Here is a 14,561-nt window from a genome sequence, read left to right as displayed (position 1 = left end):
TCCTTCTCCGGGAGCAACTCTGCCCCAGGAATTGACACGAGATAGAGAGACTAAGCAAGGGAACAAACTTTCCTACTGCTTGCCACAGCTTCCCCAAAATTGCAAAACCAACAACACAGCATTTCTGCAGACTGAAAACTGCTCACGTGCCAAGAAAAGGAACTGGTAAAATTGTCTATGGCAGTGCCATCTGATGACTCCTGCCATAACGATAACATTGGAATAAAAATACATTTCAAAACAAGTTGCCATAAAATACCAATGAAGAGATACTGCTGTAGGAGACATTAAGACCATGGGTTTTGGCCTTCAGACCAAAATACATAGGACTGGAAGGGACCTCCTGGGTCACTGAGTGCAGTTCCCTGCAATCGGAGGCAACTCCATCATACAATTGAATATAATCATATAATGATCTTCAGCTGCTGAGCAGCTAAAAGGAATAAATGGGTGTCTATTTATTTTTTGTTTCATTTTACTCTTTTTTCCTAGAATGCTATAGTGAGAGTGAACATGAAGATCCAGAAATAGCAGGAGAGACTCCACCCCCTCCTTACACAGAACAGCCACCTCCTCCTCATTTGGTATGTATTACAGTAATTAGCTTGTTTCCAGTTGCTAAACCGCTGGCACAAATGTCATCACACCCTCTTCAAAAGGTGCACATCTGACTAATAATTTACAATAAGGGCTGTAAGCATTTATTTAATCTGCCTGTGAAATATGGATGCTCTTATTTTGCTGTACCCTTCCCCTCCATCCTTTCCTTTCCTCCTTCCTGGTGACAGTTCACACTAATATGTCATCCTTCTCCATGATAGTGCACTGAGAATTGAACACATGGACGAAATGATTAATCTGCACGAAGAGCTAAACCAAAAGTTATCATTTTAGAATGAAAGTTGGAGGGCACTACCCTGCCCTCATTTAAATCCCTCCCAAAGAGTCTCTTCTGTGATACTGAAAAGAATCTAGCTCATAGTCACCCAGCATATCGATTTTTATCTACTTATCTCATGAGTAAGCTTCTCATTAGCTTGAAATGAGGGGGTTTGGTGTTGAGAGGGACCTAAAACCGTTGGAACTCGAGTGTGTGTGTTTGTGAGTGAGTGTGTGTGTGTGTGTTATACTTAGAAAATAAAAACCAGCAGGATCTTATTCAGGGGATAAGGCAATATGCCATGTTTATTGTGAATACAAGTTCTGCAAGGTTGTTGTTATAGTTACCAGCCTAGAAGCTGCTCGTGCCAAGTCACTGGCCAGGCAGCCTGGACATGAGGATGGAGCAGGGCCTTGTCAGATGCGCATCCAATGCCCCTGGAAGTTGGTTGCAGAACCAGACCCAAAGACCTCAGTCTTTAGGATCTGTTTTTATAGGGATTCATTCTCATATAAGTCTATGGAGTTTTCTTCATCATGCTGTTCTCACATTTGAAGTGAAAATCAATCACGCAGATGGCACAGCAATGATGACTTGTTATCTTGTTTTTCGATTCTTTGGCCCCCCTCTGTCCTTGGGGTGGTTGTGGGTGGATTCCGGTGTGCCCTCAGGGTTATCAGTCTATTTCACCCAGTGCATTTTTCAGCCAAACGGTCCTGGGTAGTTGTTTTTTTTATTTTAAGGCTGGCACCTTAACCTTTTATTGTTTATTTAAACATGCATTTACAATTACATTTTATTTTACTTAACATATTTTTTATTACATTTACATTTTATTGCCTATTTATTTTTTACCATGACTATTTTAAAATCATTGGGCATGACAGACTTTAATAAGCCCATTCATACCACTTGTTACATATGAAAAGAGAACAATCAAGATAAGAATGCAAGAGTGGGGGTTAACAAATTTTATTTCTGAATTTCGGAAAACAGAGTTGTAACAACAGCTGTCCTTAATGGTTATTTTATTACTTTAGAACAGATTTCTGTTTCAGGATGTTCTCCTACAATTAACACAGACCTTGTAAACTGAAAGGCATGTTTCAATTAGCACAAACTCAGCAGACTGAGAGACCTATTTCTTTCTAATGGGGTCAGGCAAAATTTGGGGTCTGTTCTGGAATTATTCATTTTTACATTTTTCCATAACATAAATGTATTAATTATTACTTTAATTCAGTGTGTGTGTGTGTGTGTGAGAGAGAGAGAGAGAGAGGTGAATGGAGGGAGGAGGATGTCATGTGACAATGATAAAAATCACTTTCTTCTAACATTGAACAGGGAAACGATAAGAAAAAGGGAAAAAGTGCTATTGCTAAAGCTAGGCTGGTTGTCTCTTTCTTTCTGTTTCCCCATAGAGCTTCTGTCTAGAATATTCCCCAGTTCCCTTCTGCCTGGATTCTGATATAGATTAAAGTAAACAGCTCCTGGGTGAGGGGAACGGAACATAAAAATAAAAATCAGACAAATCAACACCTGCCGTGAGTTACTTATCATCTTCCTTGCACGTTGCAGCACATTGCCCCACCCCCTCCTTTCTCTTTCTCTTTAGACTCTTTCAGGGTATCTCTACACTGCAGTGGAAAACCTGTGGCTGGCCCAGGCCAGCTGACTTGGGCTTGCAGGGCTCAGGCTCAGGGGCTGTTTAATGGCCAGTGTCAACGTTTGGGCTCGGGCTGGAACCTGAGCCCAAACGTTGACACTGCAACTCATGGCAGGTGTTGATTTGTCTGATTTTTTGTTTTTATGTTCCCTTCCCCTCACCCAGGAGCCATTTACTTTAATCTATAACAGAAGCCAGGCAGAAGGGAATATTCTAGACAGTAGGTCTAGCTATACATTTTTATCTACTTATCTCATGTGTAAGGAGGGGGTTCAGATGGAGAGGGACCTACAACCTTTGCAGCTGAAGTGAATGTGTGTGTGTGTGTGTGTGTCTTACATTATGTCTTAATTTGTGTTAGGAAAGTGCCTAGCGTGTTCTGGGCACTAGTGCAATCTAAATAATCCACCCCAGGCCAGGAATAAATGAAAGTTGTTAACATCAAAAAGGAGTGCAGTGACATGAAATAAACTGGTCTTATTTCCAGTTCCTAGTAAACAGGTGTCCACATCACAATAAACATGAGCGTGGTTGGTACTAAGAGGCTCCCATATTGATTTTTCCTAAGCAAAAAGTAAAATACTAAATACCCCCTCACCTATAGAGGTGGTTCTTCCTGAATACGTTGAGGCACATGGGTTAGTCAGTGAAGCTTGCACTGTAGTTGTGAGTACTGTTCTGTGGATAAAAAGAGAATCTGTCTGCAGGAATGTCCGTCTGGCACCCTGCACCAGAGCTAAATTTGCGTTTATAAAGTTAGGATTATGTGTCACACGCTCACTTATTTCCCCTTCTGTTTCAGTCAGATAAATTAATCTGCACTTCCTCTCCTAAAACCGTTGTCTAATGTTAAACACTGTCAAACAACCCACCTGGCACTCCTGGAACATATATTGTTCACTGGTATATAAAATTCAAGATTCTTTATTTCCTGCACTAACTGAAAGTTAAATGTGGTCTAGAGGCTATAAATAGCAGAGAGAATGAAAACCTTAAAGACTCTGCTCAAAGATTTATTCTGGGTCAAAGGCTAGTAGTGAATAAAGTATCTTGAATTTTATACTGCAGTGAATGATTGTCTTAAGAGTGCCAGCATAAAAGCAAATGGGTTGTTACAATACTTTGTAGCTGCCCTTCCCTTATGTTGATCTTGAGTTTTTAATTGAATATCTCTGCATTTCTCCATAAGTGGGTTTAATCAGGTACTATTTTTAATATTCTCTTTCTGGCATGCCAGAAGCTTGCCACTCCATTACTGCAAAGGCCATCACTGGGTGTCTCCTTCCCATATGTTCTTCTGTTGTATGTAAAATCCACTGCATCAGGAGTAAGGCTGGCTTTAGGATTTCAGCAAGGCAGAGGAGTGGGAGGGGTGCAAGCAAGATGGATGTTGTGAGGACTCACATTTCCTTGATCTCTCCCCTCATCAAGCTCCTCTTTCCTTTCTTCCACCCACTTCCCCCTTTAGCTTTCATCTCTCCACCCCCACATCACCTTTCTGATGGAAACAAGCCTATTATCCACTAAGCAACCGAGTCTTTTTTTAGAACTGGTCAGTAGGCAGTGCACTGATTGGCATTGGTCGGTCCTACCCACAGCTTTCTTCAACTGCTAGTCACAGCTAGCAGAGTGCACTCAGACACCAGCAGACCTGATTCAATGTCATACCAAAGTCCTCCTTGGCCAAAATTTCATAAATCGCCAGAGGCAGCTGTTGGAGCAGCAGGGCCACTGGACAAATGAACAGCATGTCTCATATTGGGGTAATGTTTGAAATGGAGCAGTTGGTTTTGGGAAGTATGTGAAGTGATGCTTTTGACGTGTGCCTTCAATATAGAATTTTTGTGCTATAAATCCCTGAAGTTTGCCAGACTTTGGATGCTTTTGTATGAAAAATCTGCTCTTTGGGACACACCCAAGGTTGGAATCCATACCCTAGTTGCATACTTTCTAATTTTTATTAGAAGTAACATTTATCTTAGGAACACAAACCCATGTCAAAAGTGATACACTTGGGAGCCTAAATCTTTCTGACTTTCAATGACACTTAGGCCCCTAAGTGTCTATGTCACTTTTGAAAATGGGATTTATGCTCCTGAGGGTATGTCTACACAAGAGCTGGAAGGTGTAAATTCGATTGAGCCAGTGCGCTAGGAATTAGCAGGAGGAGCTAGCCACCCTGATTCTGAGCCCATCCAAGGCCATAGGTACATTCTTGGTCAGAGCTAGCGCAGGTATGTCTTCTCAAGCCGGACTATATACTTCAAGCTTTCGAGTCACTTAGGCTCTCTTGAAAACTGTGGCTTCTCAGGCAGGAAGGTCCCAATCCACTTGAGGCTTTAAAGGTCAAAATCAGCATCTTAAACTCTCTCCAGACACTAATAGGCAGCCAGTTCAGTTCATGGTGTCTGTTAGGGTAGTGAGGATTGAGCTGTACTCCCAATGTAAAGTTTCAGCTGCTTCTTTGTAGTCCTCTAACCCAAAATCAGTTTGATAGTTTAAAAACAAAACATGAATGGTCATAAGTCTACTATGTAGAGTAGTGTCCCTGGGTATTTGTGAAAAAAAAATATTAAAAACAAGTCCTTTTGGACATTTGTAGGACAAAAACTGTTGCTGCCCATTTGTGTTAGGTTTTCCCGCATGTGAGTGTATTTATTGCTCCCAAACAGCAGCTACCTTGAGATAATAGATTGCAGGGGTCCCAAGAGGACAGTTAAGGGGTTTCATGTCAGTAATTTCTCTCTAAAAGAGGCCCTAAAGACTCATTGATCTCTAGTGGGATCCTTAGGATTGCCTTGGTCAAACATCTGCTTTTAAAAATGTCTCTAAAATGAAGATTTACTAGTATATGGAAGATTGCAATAGCTCCAAAGCAACCACTATGGTAAGTTAGGTAAATACTGGATATCTTTAAAATAAATAAATAGAGAGAGAGAGAGCTGGAAGAGTTTTTCGTCTGTCTCCCCCTCATCCTTTTTCTCTGTAATACAAAATGAAAAGAAAAAGAGTCCTTCATACAGATGCAAAGTTTACATATCATTAAGGCTTTTCTTTTACATATGTAAATTCCAATTTTTTCTTTCCTGATTTTTGAGCATTTAAAATCAGAACATTAACATCACATTGGCATTCATTTTTATGTTTTACTTGTACTGCTTTGGGGTACAAATACTTGGCCAGTGTCTCTCCTTGACTTAAATTATAGGGAAGAGGAACCCTCCTGATTTGCTTATTGTCAGCTTTATTTCTTGGGATACCATGAGGAACTTCTGATTCTAGCAGATGAAATTTATGACTGTGTAAATAATTTAAATTCTGTAAGCAGCTGGGTTAGGCTCAAGAGCTCTGAAAAAAACGTTTTTAATATAGTTACCAGAATGCAGTCAGTGCTACAAGCAGGGTCCCAGGATTAGAGCTGGATGAAATTTTTTGGATGAATTGTTTCTGTTAAAACAAAAAGAGAAAATATTTTGGAAATGTCAAAATAAATCCTTTTGTCATTATCAGAACGGAGCATTTCAGTGTTGGGGCTAGATTCAGAAAGGGATTTACTCACCATTCACAAAATTGTAGCTAGTGGAGTTGTCAGTGCCCTCATCATGCCCTATAGTTATGCCCTCATGTGAGAAATGGGAGAACCAGGTTCAAACCCCTACTCTGCAGCTGGCACTGGACCCTGGGCATCAATCTTCCCAGATGAGTATCTGAACCACTAGTGTCATTCCTGTTCTCTTTCTCTGGCCCAATGAATATTTTATACAAAGTGGAACAGTAGAGATGGAGAGAGACCAACTCCAGAATAGCCTAGTGGTTAAGTCGCTCACCTGGGAGAGAGAAGGTCTGAGTTTCAAATATCTGCTCCAGAGAGGGGATTTCAACCTGGATCCCCCATCTCTGGGAAGTGCCCTAGCTACCAGGCTACTGGATATAAGGGCACTGCCAGGGACGACCTGTGCCTGCCAATAGTGGGGGGACAGAGGAAGGGCAGCCAGTGTCAGCAGAGTTATTGAGCATGCTCAGTACAACCCAAGGTGCAAATGAGGGGGCACGTAGCCCCCCATGCATCACCTCTGCCCCCCCCCACTCCAGTTTTGTGAATCTAGTCCTTCATTTTCTTCTATTGAAAATACCCAAACAAAACATTTTGTTTGACACGAAATATTTTTTTTTCCACCTTTTTTGATTCACTGAGAATTCTGAAAAATTTCAGTTTCTATTCCACCTAAACTGAGATTTTTTTTTCAATTTTTCAGACCAGCCAGTGACTGAAAAATCAATTACTCACATAGCTCTAGCCAGGATTTTTTTTTTTTTAATCAACTCTCCTTGTCTGCTGCAAAAGATTAGTGATTACACCCCAGGAAGAAACTATGCTTCATTTCCCTCCCACCAACTTTAAAAGGAAATCGTGAATCGCAAAAGCTGGTACAGCATAATATAAAATGTTGTATTTGGTTTTTAGATACGCTGTTAATCTATGGATCATTAGTGTACTGTTAATAGGTATAATAGACTGGCCCTTTATCTAAGGATAGGAGTATGTATTATGTTTGTCATGCCTAGCCAGCAGGTTTCCCTAGCAACCCACCTTCAACATTTTCCCGTGCTCCCAGTTTTTATGTTCTCTCTTCTGATCATTACAGATATCTCGCCTATTTTAGGAACACAGTGGGACATAGTTTGCTCCCCAGAGGAGCGCCCCCTGCTTGCCATCACATAGATTAGCTCCCTCATCAGGCGCACCCTCTCCTGATAGTGCCTCTCCTGGCCTTGTCTCCACTTGTAGACCCACCCTAGTCCAGGAACTGCAGCATCCTTTGTATGACCTAGCCCTCCGGCTGCATCACTATCCGTGTTTTTCCCCTTCTGGGAGGGGAAGTATCTCCCAGTTCTATAGTCCAGCCACTTCCCCAGTGATGAGTGGGGAGGATCTAGGCCCACCCACTATTCTGGGTCCTGGCCCAGGGACCCTATAGACAGGGACCCTATTCCTGCTGCCTCACCTTAACTGCTCCGGCAATATTGCTTCAATTCCCTGAGCCACTTGCCCACAGTCCCAGCAACTTCTTCACCTCTTCTCAGGGCCTACAGCTAGCACGACCCGACAGCCAGCCAGGAGCTCCCTCTGGCTCCCCCGGTCCCTGACAGCAGCTTTTCTGCTCAAAGTGCTACCTTCCTGCAGTCCACTAAGAACACAGTCCTCTCTCCTTAGGGTCCCTGTGGCAACTGCATGTCTCAGGCCCTGCATCTCCCTTTATGTAAGCCCGCTGGGCCCTGATTGGCTGCTCCCTGTGCAGCCTCCCTAGGCTGCTTTTAACCCTATCCTTTCTGGTGTGGGGTGAACACCCCCTTCCCACATAAGAATTGCCATACTGGCTCAGTGCTGTGACCCATGGCGTCTCTGACAGTGGTCAGTACCAAATGCTTCAGAGAAAGGTGAAAGAACTCCACAGTTGGAAGATGTGGGATAATATGCTTCCGTAAAGGTCTCATCCTAATCCTGAATAGTTTGAGATTGATTTAAACCCTGAAACGTGGTTTTGCCTCCCTTCCCATACTCTTTTTATTTTTCACATCAACTGTTTGAATGCAAGGTGCTGTTGTTATCTATATAAATATTCAGTCCCTCTTTGAGTCTTGCTAATCTCTTAGTGCCACAGTCTAACTGTGTTGTCTGTAGAAAAATATTTCCTTTTATCAGTTTTGAATTTGCCATCTTTTTACTTTCATTAACTGCCCCTTTGCTCATGTGTCAAGAGAGAGGGAGAACAAAAAGCTTCCAATTTACCTTCTCTATACCTTTCATTACTCCATCTATTATATTCATTACTCCCTTCTTATTCACAGTCTTTACAATCTCACTTCATATTAGACTTTTTCCATGCTCCTAATTATTCTGGTCGCTCTTCTCTGAACCCCAGCTAGTTCTGCAATATCCTTTTTGAGATGGGGTGACCAGTATGGCATACAGTGTCCTAGATGAGACCACACTACTGACTTACATAATATTTTCTGTAAGCTTTCTCCATCCCATTTTCCGTACATTCTAACACTGTTTGATTTGATGACTATAGCTTCATGTTGATGAAATATGTTTTCATTGATCTGTCCATGGTGATGCTCACGTTCCTTTCCTGAGTTGATTAAGTAAAATTAAAGCCCTGTTAGGTGTATGAGTAGTACAAGTTTTTCCTTCCAATGTACATTACTTTGCATTTATCAACATTCACTTTCATCCTCTGTCATGTTGCCCATTCACCTATCATAGTGAAGTGCCTTTGAAATTCCTCTGTCTTCTCTGGGTGTGGCTAACCTATATAACTTTGTCCTCTGCAAATTTTGCTACCTCACTGCCTTTTCCGCCCTTTCCTTTTTTAGTTCATTAATAAATATATTAAACACCACCATACCTAATACAGAATCTGAAGGCACCCTGCTGTTGTCCTTTTCTCATGACGGAAATTGACCATTTATTCTTGCTCCTTGTTTTCTGTCTTCGGCAGTTTTTGTCATAACAATATTTTGCATTTCACCCTTGACTTCTTACTTTCTTAAATAGCATCTTGTGAAGGACCTTGCCTGTTGTACCTCAGGCCTAGTATACAATGGGGTTTTGATCTGATTTTAGCCATTGGTGGCCAGCTATGAGTGTAGTTGCACTAGTGCAACTGCCTAGTGTAGACAAGGTCTGAGACACGTGTAGGACAGACACCTGTAGTCACCAGAACACAGATCATTAAAGCTGGGACAACTAAAATCTATTGAAGTTTGAGGTACCAAGAAGACCAAATCCAAAATATAAGCATTCCACTGATAGAGTTTTCCCCTGTTTGAAACTGGGGTAAGTCTCACTAGTGCAAATAGTGGATGTGCATGTCTACACTGGAGTTTGCACCATTGCTGCACTCCTAATGACTGGCAACCAATGGCTTTAAGCAGAGCGGGTCCCTGGTATAGACAAGGCCTTAGCTGATATCTGAAAGCCATATGCTCACATTTTCAAAAGAGAATGTGCACTCGATGGTGTGTGAAAGTGTGTATGGGGAGAAGTTGTTGATTTGTGACCATGCACTTCTTTTCATACTTTGAAAATGTGGGAAACTTTCAGCAAAACTATATATATAGCTATCTCCTATTCCATGCGCCATTATAATAAGATAACTATTTCCCCCCCCTCCCCCCCCCCCCCCGCAATTTGTTCCGGAAAACAGGCTCAGCAGCAGCCCTTGTTGATCTCGCCTCTATCAAGTGAAGCATCCTGTTCTCTCTCCTCCCTGGAAAGCACCATGAAGTCACAAGGTTCCTCATCTTCCTTGATAGCCAAAATGGCTCATCCAGAGAGACAGTCTTGGCTTGACATAGTTAACACGGAAGAGGTTGATCAGCCTTTATCCTTCTGTGTCCAGATTCATGATGATGATCATCCAACGGCAGACTGTAGTGAAATGGCAGAAAGCCAGCTTCTCAGATCTAATAATGGATCTCAGAACTCTTTATTAAGTGAAGACACAACTTCATCAGACAGCAGCAGGGATCGCCTAACTGTGCCAGAAGATTTGATAGGAGCAAGGACACTATCCAAAGGTGAGCATGTTGGAGAGGCATCTCTCTGCAGGACTATACAACATGAATTCTGCATTTTCCTCTCTTCTTTTTAATTTTTCTCTGAATAACTTGCCAGTGGAGTGTGATTGATGAGAGAATGTCTGTACAGTGCATTGAGTATATAAAGTGCTGTCACGGCTGGGTAGTGAGCAGCCAGATCTAGTGGTCAGAGCTAGAGTCCACCATCACGAGACAGGAGTCAAGAGTCAGGCCAGGTCAGGATACTGGGAGATCAGAAGAAGGAGACAAACCTGAGATCAGAACCACAAGTCAGATGCCAGGAGTCAAGCTGAGTTGGGATGCCAGAAAGTCAAGCTGGAGGAGTGGGAGTGGGAAGCACACAGCCCAGAGCAGGGTGGATCTCAGTTCAGACAGCTTTCTGTTCCTGCTGCTGGCTTAGGTTAGGCCACCAATAGGACCTCAAGGGTGGAACCTCAAACAGGGGCTGGGCTTCATGAGTCCTGGGTAAACAGTTGTCAGCAGGCTGCCAAGGGGTGTGTTGGAGCGTGGTTGCTCCTGTGAACCCTGTGGGCCAACGTTCAAGGCCTGTGGGTTATGACATCATCCCCTCTCCTAGGGATGCCCTCTGGGTGACATGGGTCCAAGTTTCTCAGAGTGGCTCCTATGAAAGACCTGAACCAGGACAGGAATGTGAATGTTCTCAGCTGGCTCTCAAGTGCACTCCTCTGGGCTGTAACCTTCCCAGTCAATCAGGTACCACAATTTACACTGCTTGACTTTGGAATCAAGGACTTTGTGAACAATATATTCCTCCTGATCTTGTACTTGTACTGGTAGGAGTGGTGACGGGAGTCTATGGGGAAATGCGTTCTCAGTGTAGGGTTTTATGAGTGAGACATAGAATACAAGGTGGACTCAAGGGACTGGGGGAGTTGGAGCTCAAAGATGACCTGTTTGATTTGCCACGAAATCTGGTATGGGCCAAGGAACCTGTGGTCTAGTTTCTGAGAAGGTCTGTTTCTCTCTCTATAGAAATTCATATCTTCTGTCCTACAGAGTAGGTAGAGCCTTATTGCTTATGCTGGTCTATATGCCTTTTGTAGTCCTACTTCTCCTCTTCTTGGGTGTTATGGATGTGTTATACTAGGTCCGAGGCCAATGAAAGGGAATGAGGATGTTGATAGTTGTGGGTGAAATCAGGGGTGGGACCCACAGTTGACAAAGAAGGGGCTGTGGCCTCTGGTTGCATGGTCTGCATTATTATACAAGAACTCAGCATATGGTGATCATGTAGACCAGTCATCCGGGTGATGGTTGGTGTAGCATCATAGGTATTGTTCTAGGATCTGGTTGATTCTTTCCATTTGGCCATTTGACTGAGGATGGTAGACAGAGGACAGGTGCACATTGACCCCTAATAGATGTAGGGCCTAGTGCCAGAAGCAGGCAGTGAACTGGGGCCCCTGGTCAGAGGTGACATGATCTGGGAGGCCATGAAGATAGACTGCATTGTTTAGCCAGAGCTGGGTGGTTTAACCCTGCAAAGGGTAAATCAAAGCAGGAATTGAAGTGGGACATTTTGGAAAAGCAATCCACCATTGTCAGAATGGTCATGAAACCACTGGATTCTGATAGTTCTACCACAAAGTCCAAGGAAATGGCCTTCCATGGCTGAGATGGGGTGTCCAGAGGTCGGAGGAGACCATAGGCTTTCTGGCATGGGATCATGGTGCAGGCACATGTCTGGCAGTAAGCAATAAAGGTCCCTATTGTGGGGTGCATACAGGGCCACCAGAAGTACCAGATGTTAATTGTTTTACGTCACCCCAAGTGTCCTTTCTGGGTGGAGTCTTGGCATAGTTGAAGAACAGCCACGCTTGAAAGTCCAGGGGGATCATAAATGTGGTCCCTGAGAAACGTGATCCCCTCTTGGGTGTCATGTGTTTCTCAGTCAGTAATGGCCATCTCATCTGGTGGAACTCCAGAGACAGAGGAAGAGCGGATGAGCATCAGCAGGTCCTGGCAGTGGGTCACGTGAATGTGAGCTGGTTCTGGACTAGGGCCTTGTGGGTTAGAGCTATATCTTTTGGGACAAGGTGTCAGTCTTGCTGTTTCTAGTTCCAGGGAGGTAGGTCAAGGTAAAGTTGAATTGAGAAAAGAATAGGGCCCACTGGAGTTGTTGTTCATTTATGGCCTTGGCCCTGCGCTGTATTTGAGGTTCTTGAGCTCAGTAAATACATGGACTGGATGATGGATCCCTTCCAAGTAGTGACACCACTGTTCAAAGGCAGTGTTAATGCCAAGAGCTCTATGTTCAAGATCCCATAGTTTCACTCATGTGGGGTAAACTTCCTTAAATAGTAGGTGATGGGGTGCAATATTTGCTTGGTTCCATGCCTCTGGGAGAGGACTGCCCCAATCGCTCAGAGGTTGCTATTCAAATCCTTTTAGCTGTACCTTTTTTGCTTAGTATATACTACTGTGATATAATAAGTTGTTTTGACAATTACTTGTATTACTAAGATTTAGCATATACAGTATAATTGTAGCCATGTCGGTGCCAAGGTATTAGAGAGACAAAATGGGTGGGATAATATCTTTTATTGGACCAGCTTGTCCCTTTCACCAACAGAAGTTGGTCCAATAAAAGAAATTACCTCACCCACCTTGTCTCTAAGATTTAGCATGATAATGAATAGGCACAAGAATATATAAAAAACTAGGAATACAATTTTTCAGAATCAAATCTTACTAAGATAACACGATACCAACCACTAAAAACGATGAAGAAAATCTGTGAATGTTTTGGTATAATTGTCTTGTGAAGTTATAAAGGTCCCATTGGTACACTGGTTTAAAACGGCTGAACATATTTTGGAGAAAAGTAATGTTTCCTCCTCCCCCATTGTCTAGCTGGCAGCTGTCAAAAAGGCAGAGTGCTTGCAAACTGATCCCTGGCTATTGAAGGTCTGTGATGGAACTCCAGAAATAGATAACTTCAACAGCATAGTCACTATGGAAACTGAATAACCATGTTTGCTTGTGTGCATCATAACCCACTACCGAGTAATCCAATTACATACTGTACACGTCTTTCTCTCCTTTATTTGGTTGGGAGTGGGGGTGGAGGGGAGGGTGAGGGTGAGGGTGGAGAGTGAAAGCTTTTTATTGTAGCAGATGGGGGGGGGTGAAGTCTCAGTGGCAGATAAATTTCATGGTGTTTCAGCTGTGAGATTTGAGAAAATCAGGGATTCAGCTTGAGATGAGCATATTGGAAAGAATATAATGCTGGTTCTGAGGCTCATCAAGCAGGACATTCCCACTCCAGTTAGCTAATAGTGATGTGTCTGAACCCTGTGAAGTACATTAGCAAAGCCCAGGCAAGCCAGATGTAAAAATACTCTATTCAGAGCAAGCAACAACAGAACAAAAGGACTGTTTTAATCAGTGAAACAAATATACCATGGCTTGAAGATTTGTTAATGCAACCAGTATTGGTTCTTCCCTGTACTTGTACTGCACTCTCTTAGGCCTGGTCTACAATCGGGGGGGCGGGATCTATCTAAGTTAGTCAACTTCAGCTACGTGAATGTAACCCTTCTGCCCGTCAGAGTTGGCAGCAACAAGGGCCGGGTTCAATATCTAGGGGTTCCATTCCAATAACACAATGCAAACCGGCTCGAGCCCCCACCCAGTGACCTGGGAAAATATATACCACCCCCGCTGGGCGCCTCCAAGAGGCAATACTTCCCCTCTCGCAAGCACATAGTCTGAGTGTAGCAAAAGTCTTTTAATAACAGAGAGAAACAATGTGGCATTATGTTGGGGAAACACCACCAACAGGATTCATAACACAACCCATGAGCAAAAACAACCCCACCCCAGGCAAATTGGGGCATGCCCTTTTCCCTTTGGTTCTTGAGTCCAGCAACCCCAAATCACCCAAAGTCCCAAAAGTCCAATGCCCCAAAAGTCTCTGTCCCTGGTCAGGGCAGCCCCAGAGTTCGAAAGTTTATCGGCGGAGCTTTACCTCCCAACCTGGGTGGAAATGGGACGGGGGTAAGAGGCACCTTACGTGATCTGAAGCTGACCGCCCCATAGCTCCATAGCGGCGCTCCGCCAGCCGCCCCACAAACTCCTTCGCTCAGCTGCGCTCCGCTCCGCCAGCCGCCCCACGAACTCCTTCGCTCAGCTGCGCTCCGCTCCGCCAGCCGCCCCACAAACTCCTTCGCTCAGCTGCGCTCCGCTCCGCCAGCCGCCCCACGAACTCCTTCGCTCAGCTGCCCCACGAACTCAGCTCCACGGCCCACAAGCAGCTCCTGCCATCCACACACTGCTCCGCGTCGAACTGCTTCACCAGCCGTCCCGCAAACTGCTCCACAATATATCTTCAGGCTCCCCCACTACTTAACACAACACTCAGTGATTTCAGCTCTTAGGTGAATT

The 14,561-nt window shown here is 43.7% G+C and overlaps 1 protein-coding gene across 2 annotated transcripts in view; it reads left to right on the top strand.

Annotated features, from left to right (window-relative positions):
- IPCEF1 (interaction protein for cytohesin exchange factors 1) overlaps positions 1–14,561 on the top strand; it is a 112,695-nt gene that overhangs the window by 82,522 nt on the left and 15,612 nt on the right. For both annotated transcript variants that reach the window (XM_084622168.1, XM_084622169.1), the window contains 2 exons: positions 493–584; positions 9,761–10,133. In XM_084622168.1, coding sequence (XP_084478294.1) covers positions 493–584; positions 9,761–10,133 — 465 coding nt within the window. The remainder of the gene's footprint in view (positions 1–492; positions 585–9,760; positions 10,134–14,561) is intronic.

This window comes from Lepidochelys olivacea (genome assembly GCF_965140295.1).
Source record: "Lepidochelys olivacea isolate rLepOli2 genome assembly, chromosome: 3".
NCBI classification, from domain to species: domain Eukaryota; kingdom Metazoa; phylum Chordata; order Testudines; family Cheloniidae; genus Lepidochelys; species Lepidochelys olivacea.
This window is presented reverse-complemented; position numbering and strand designations above follow the sequence as displayed.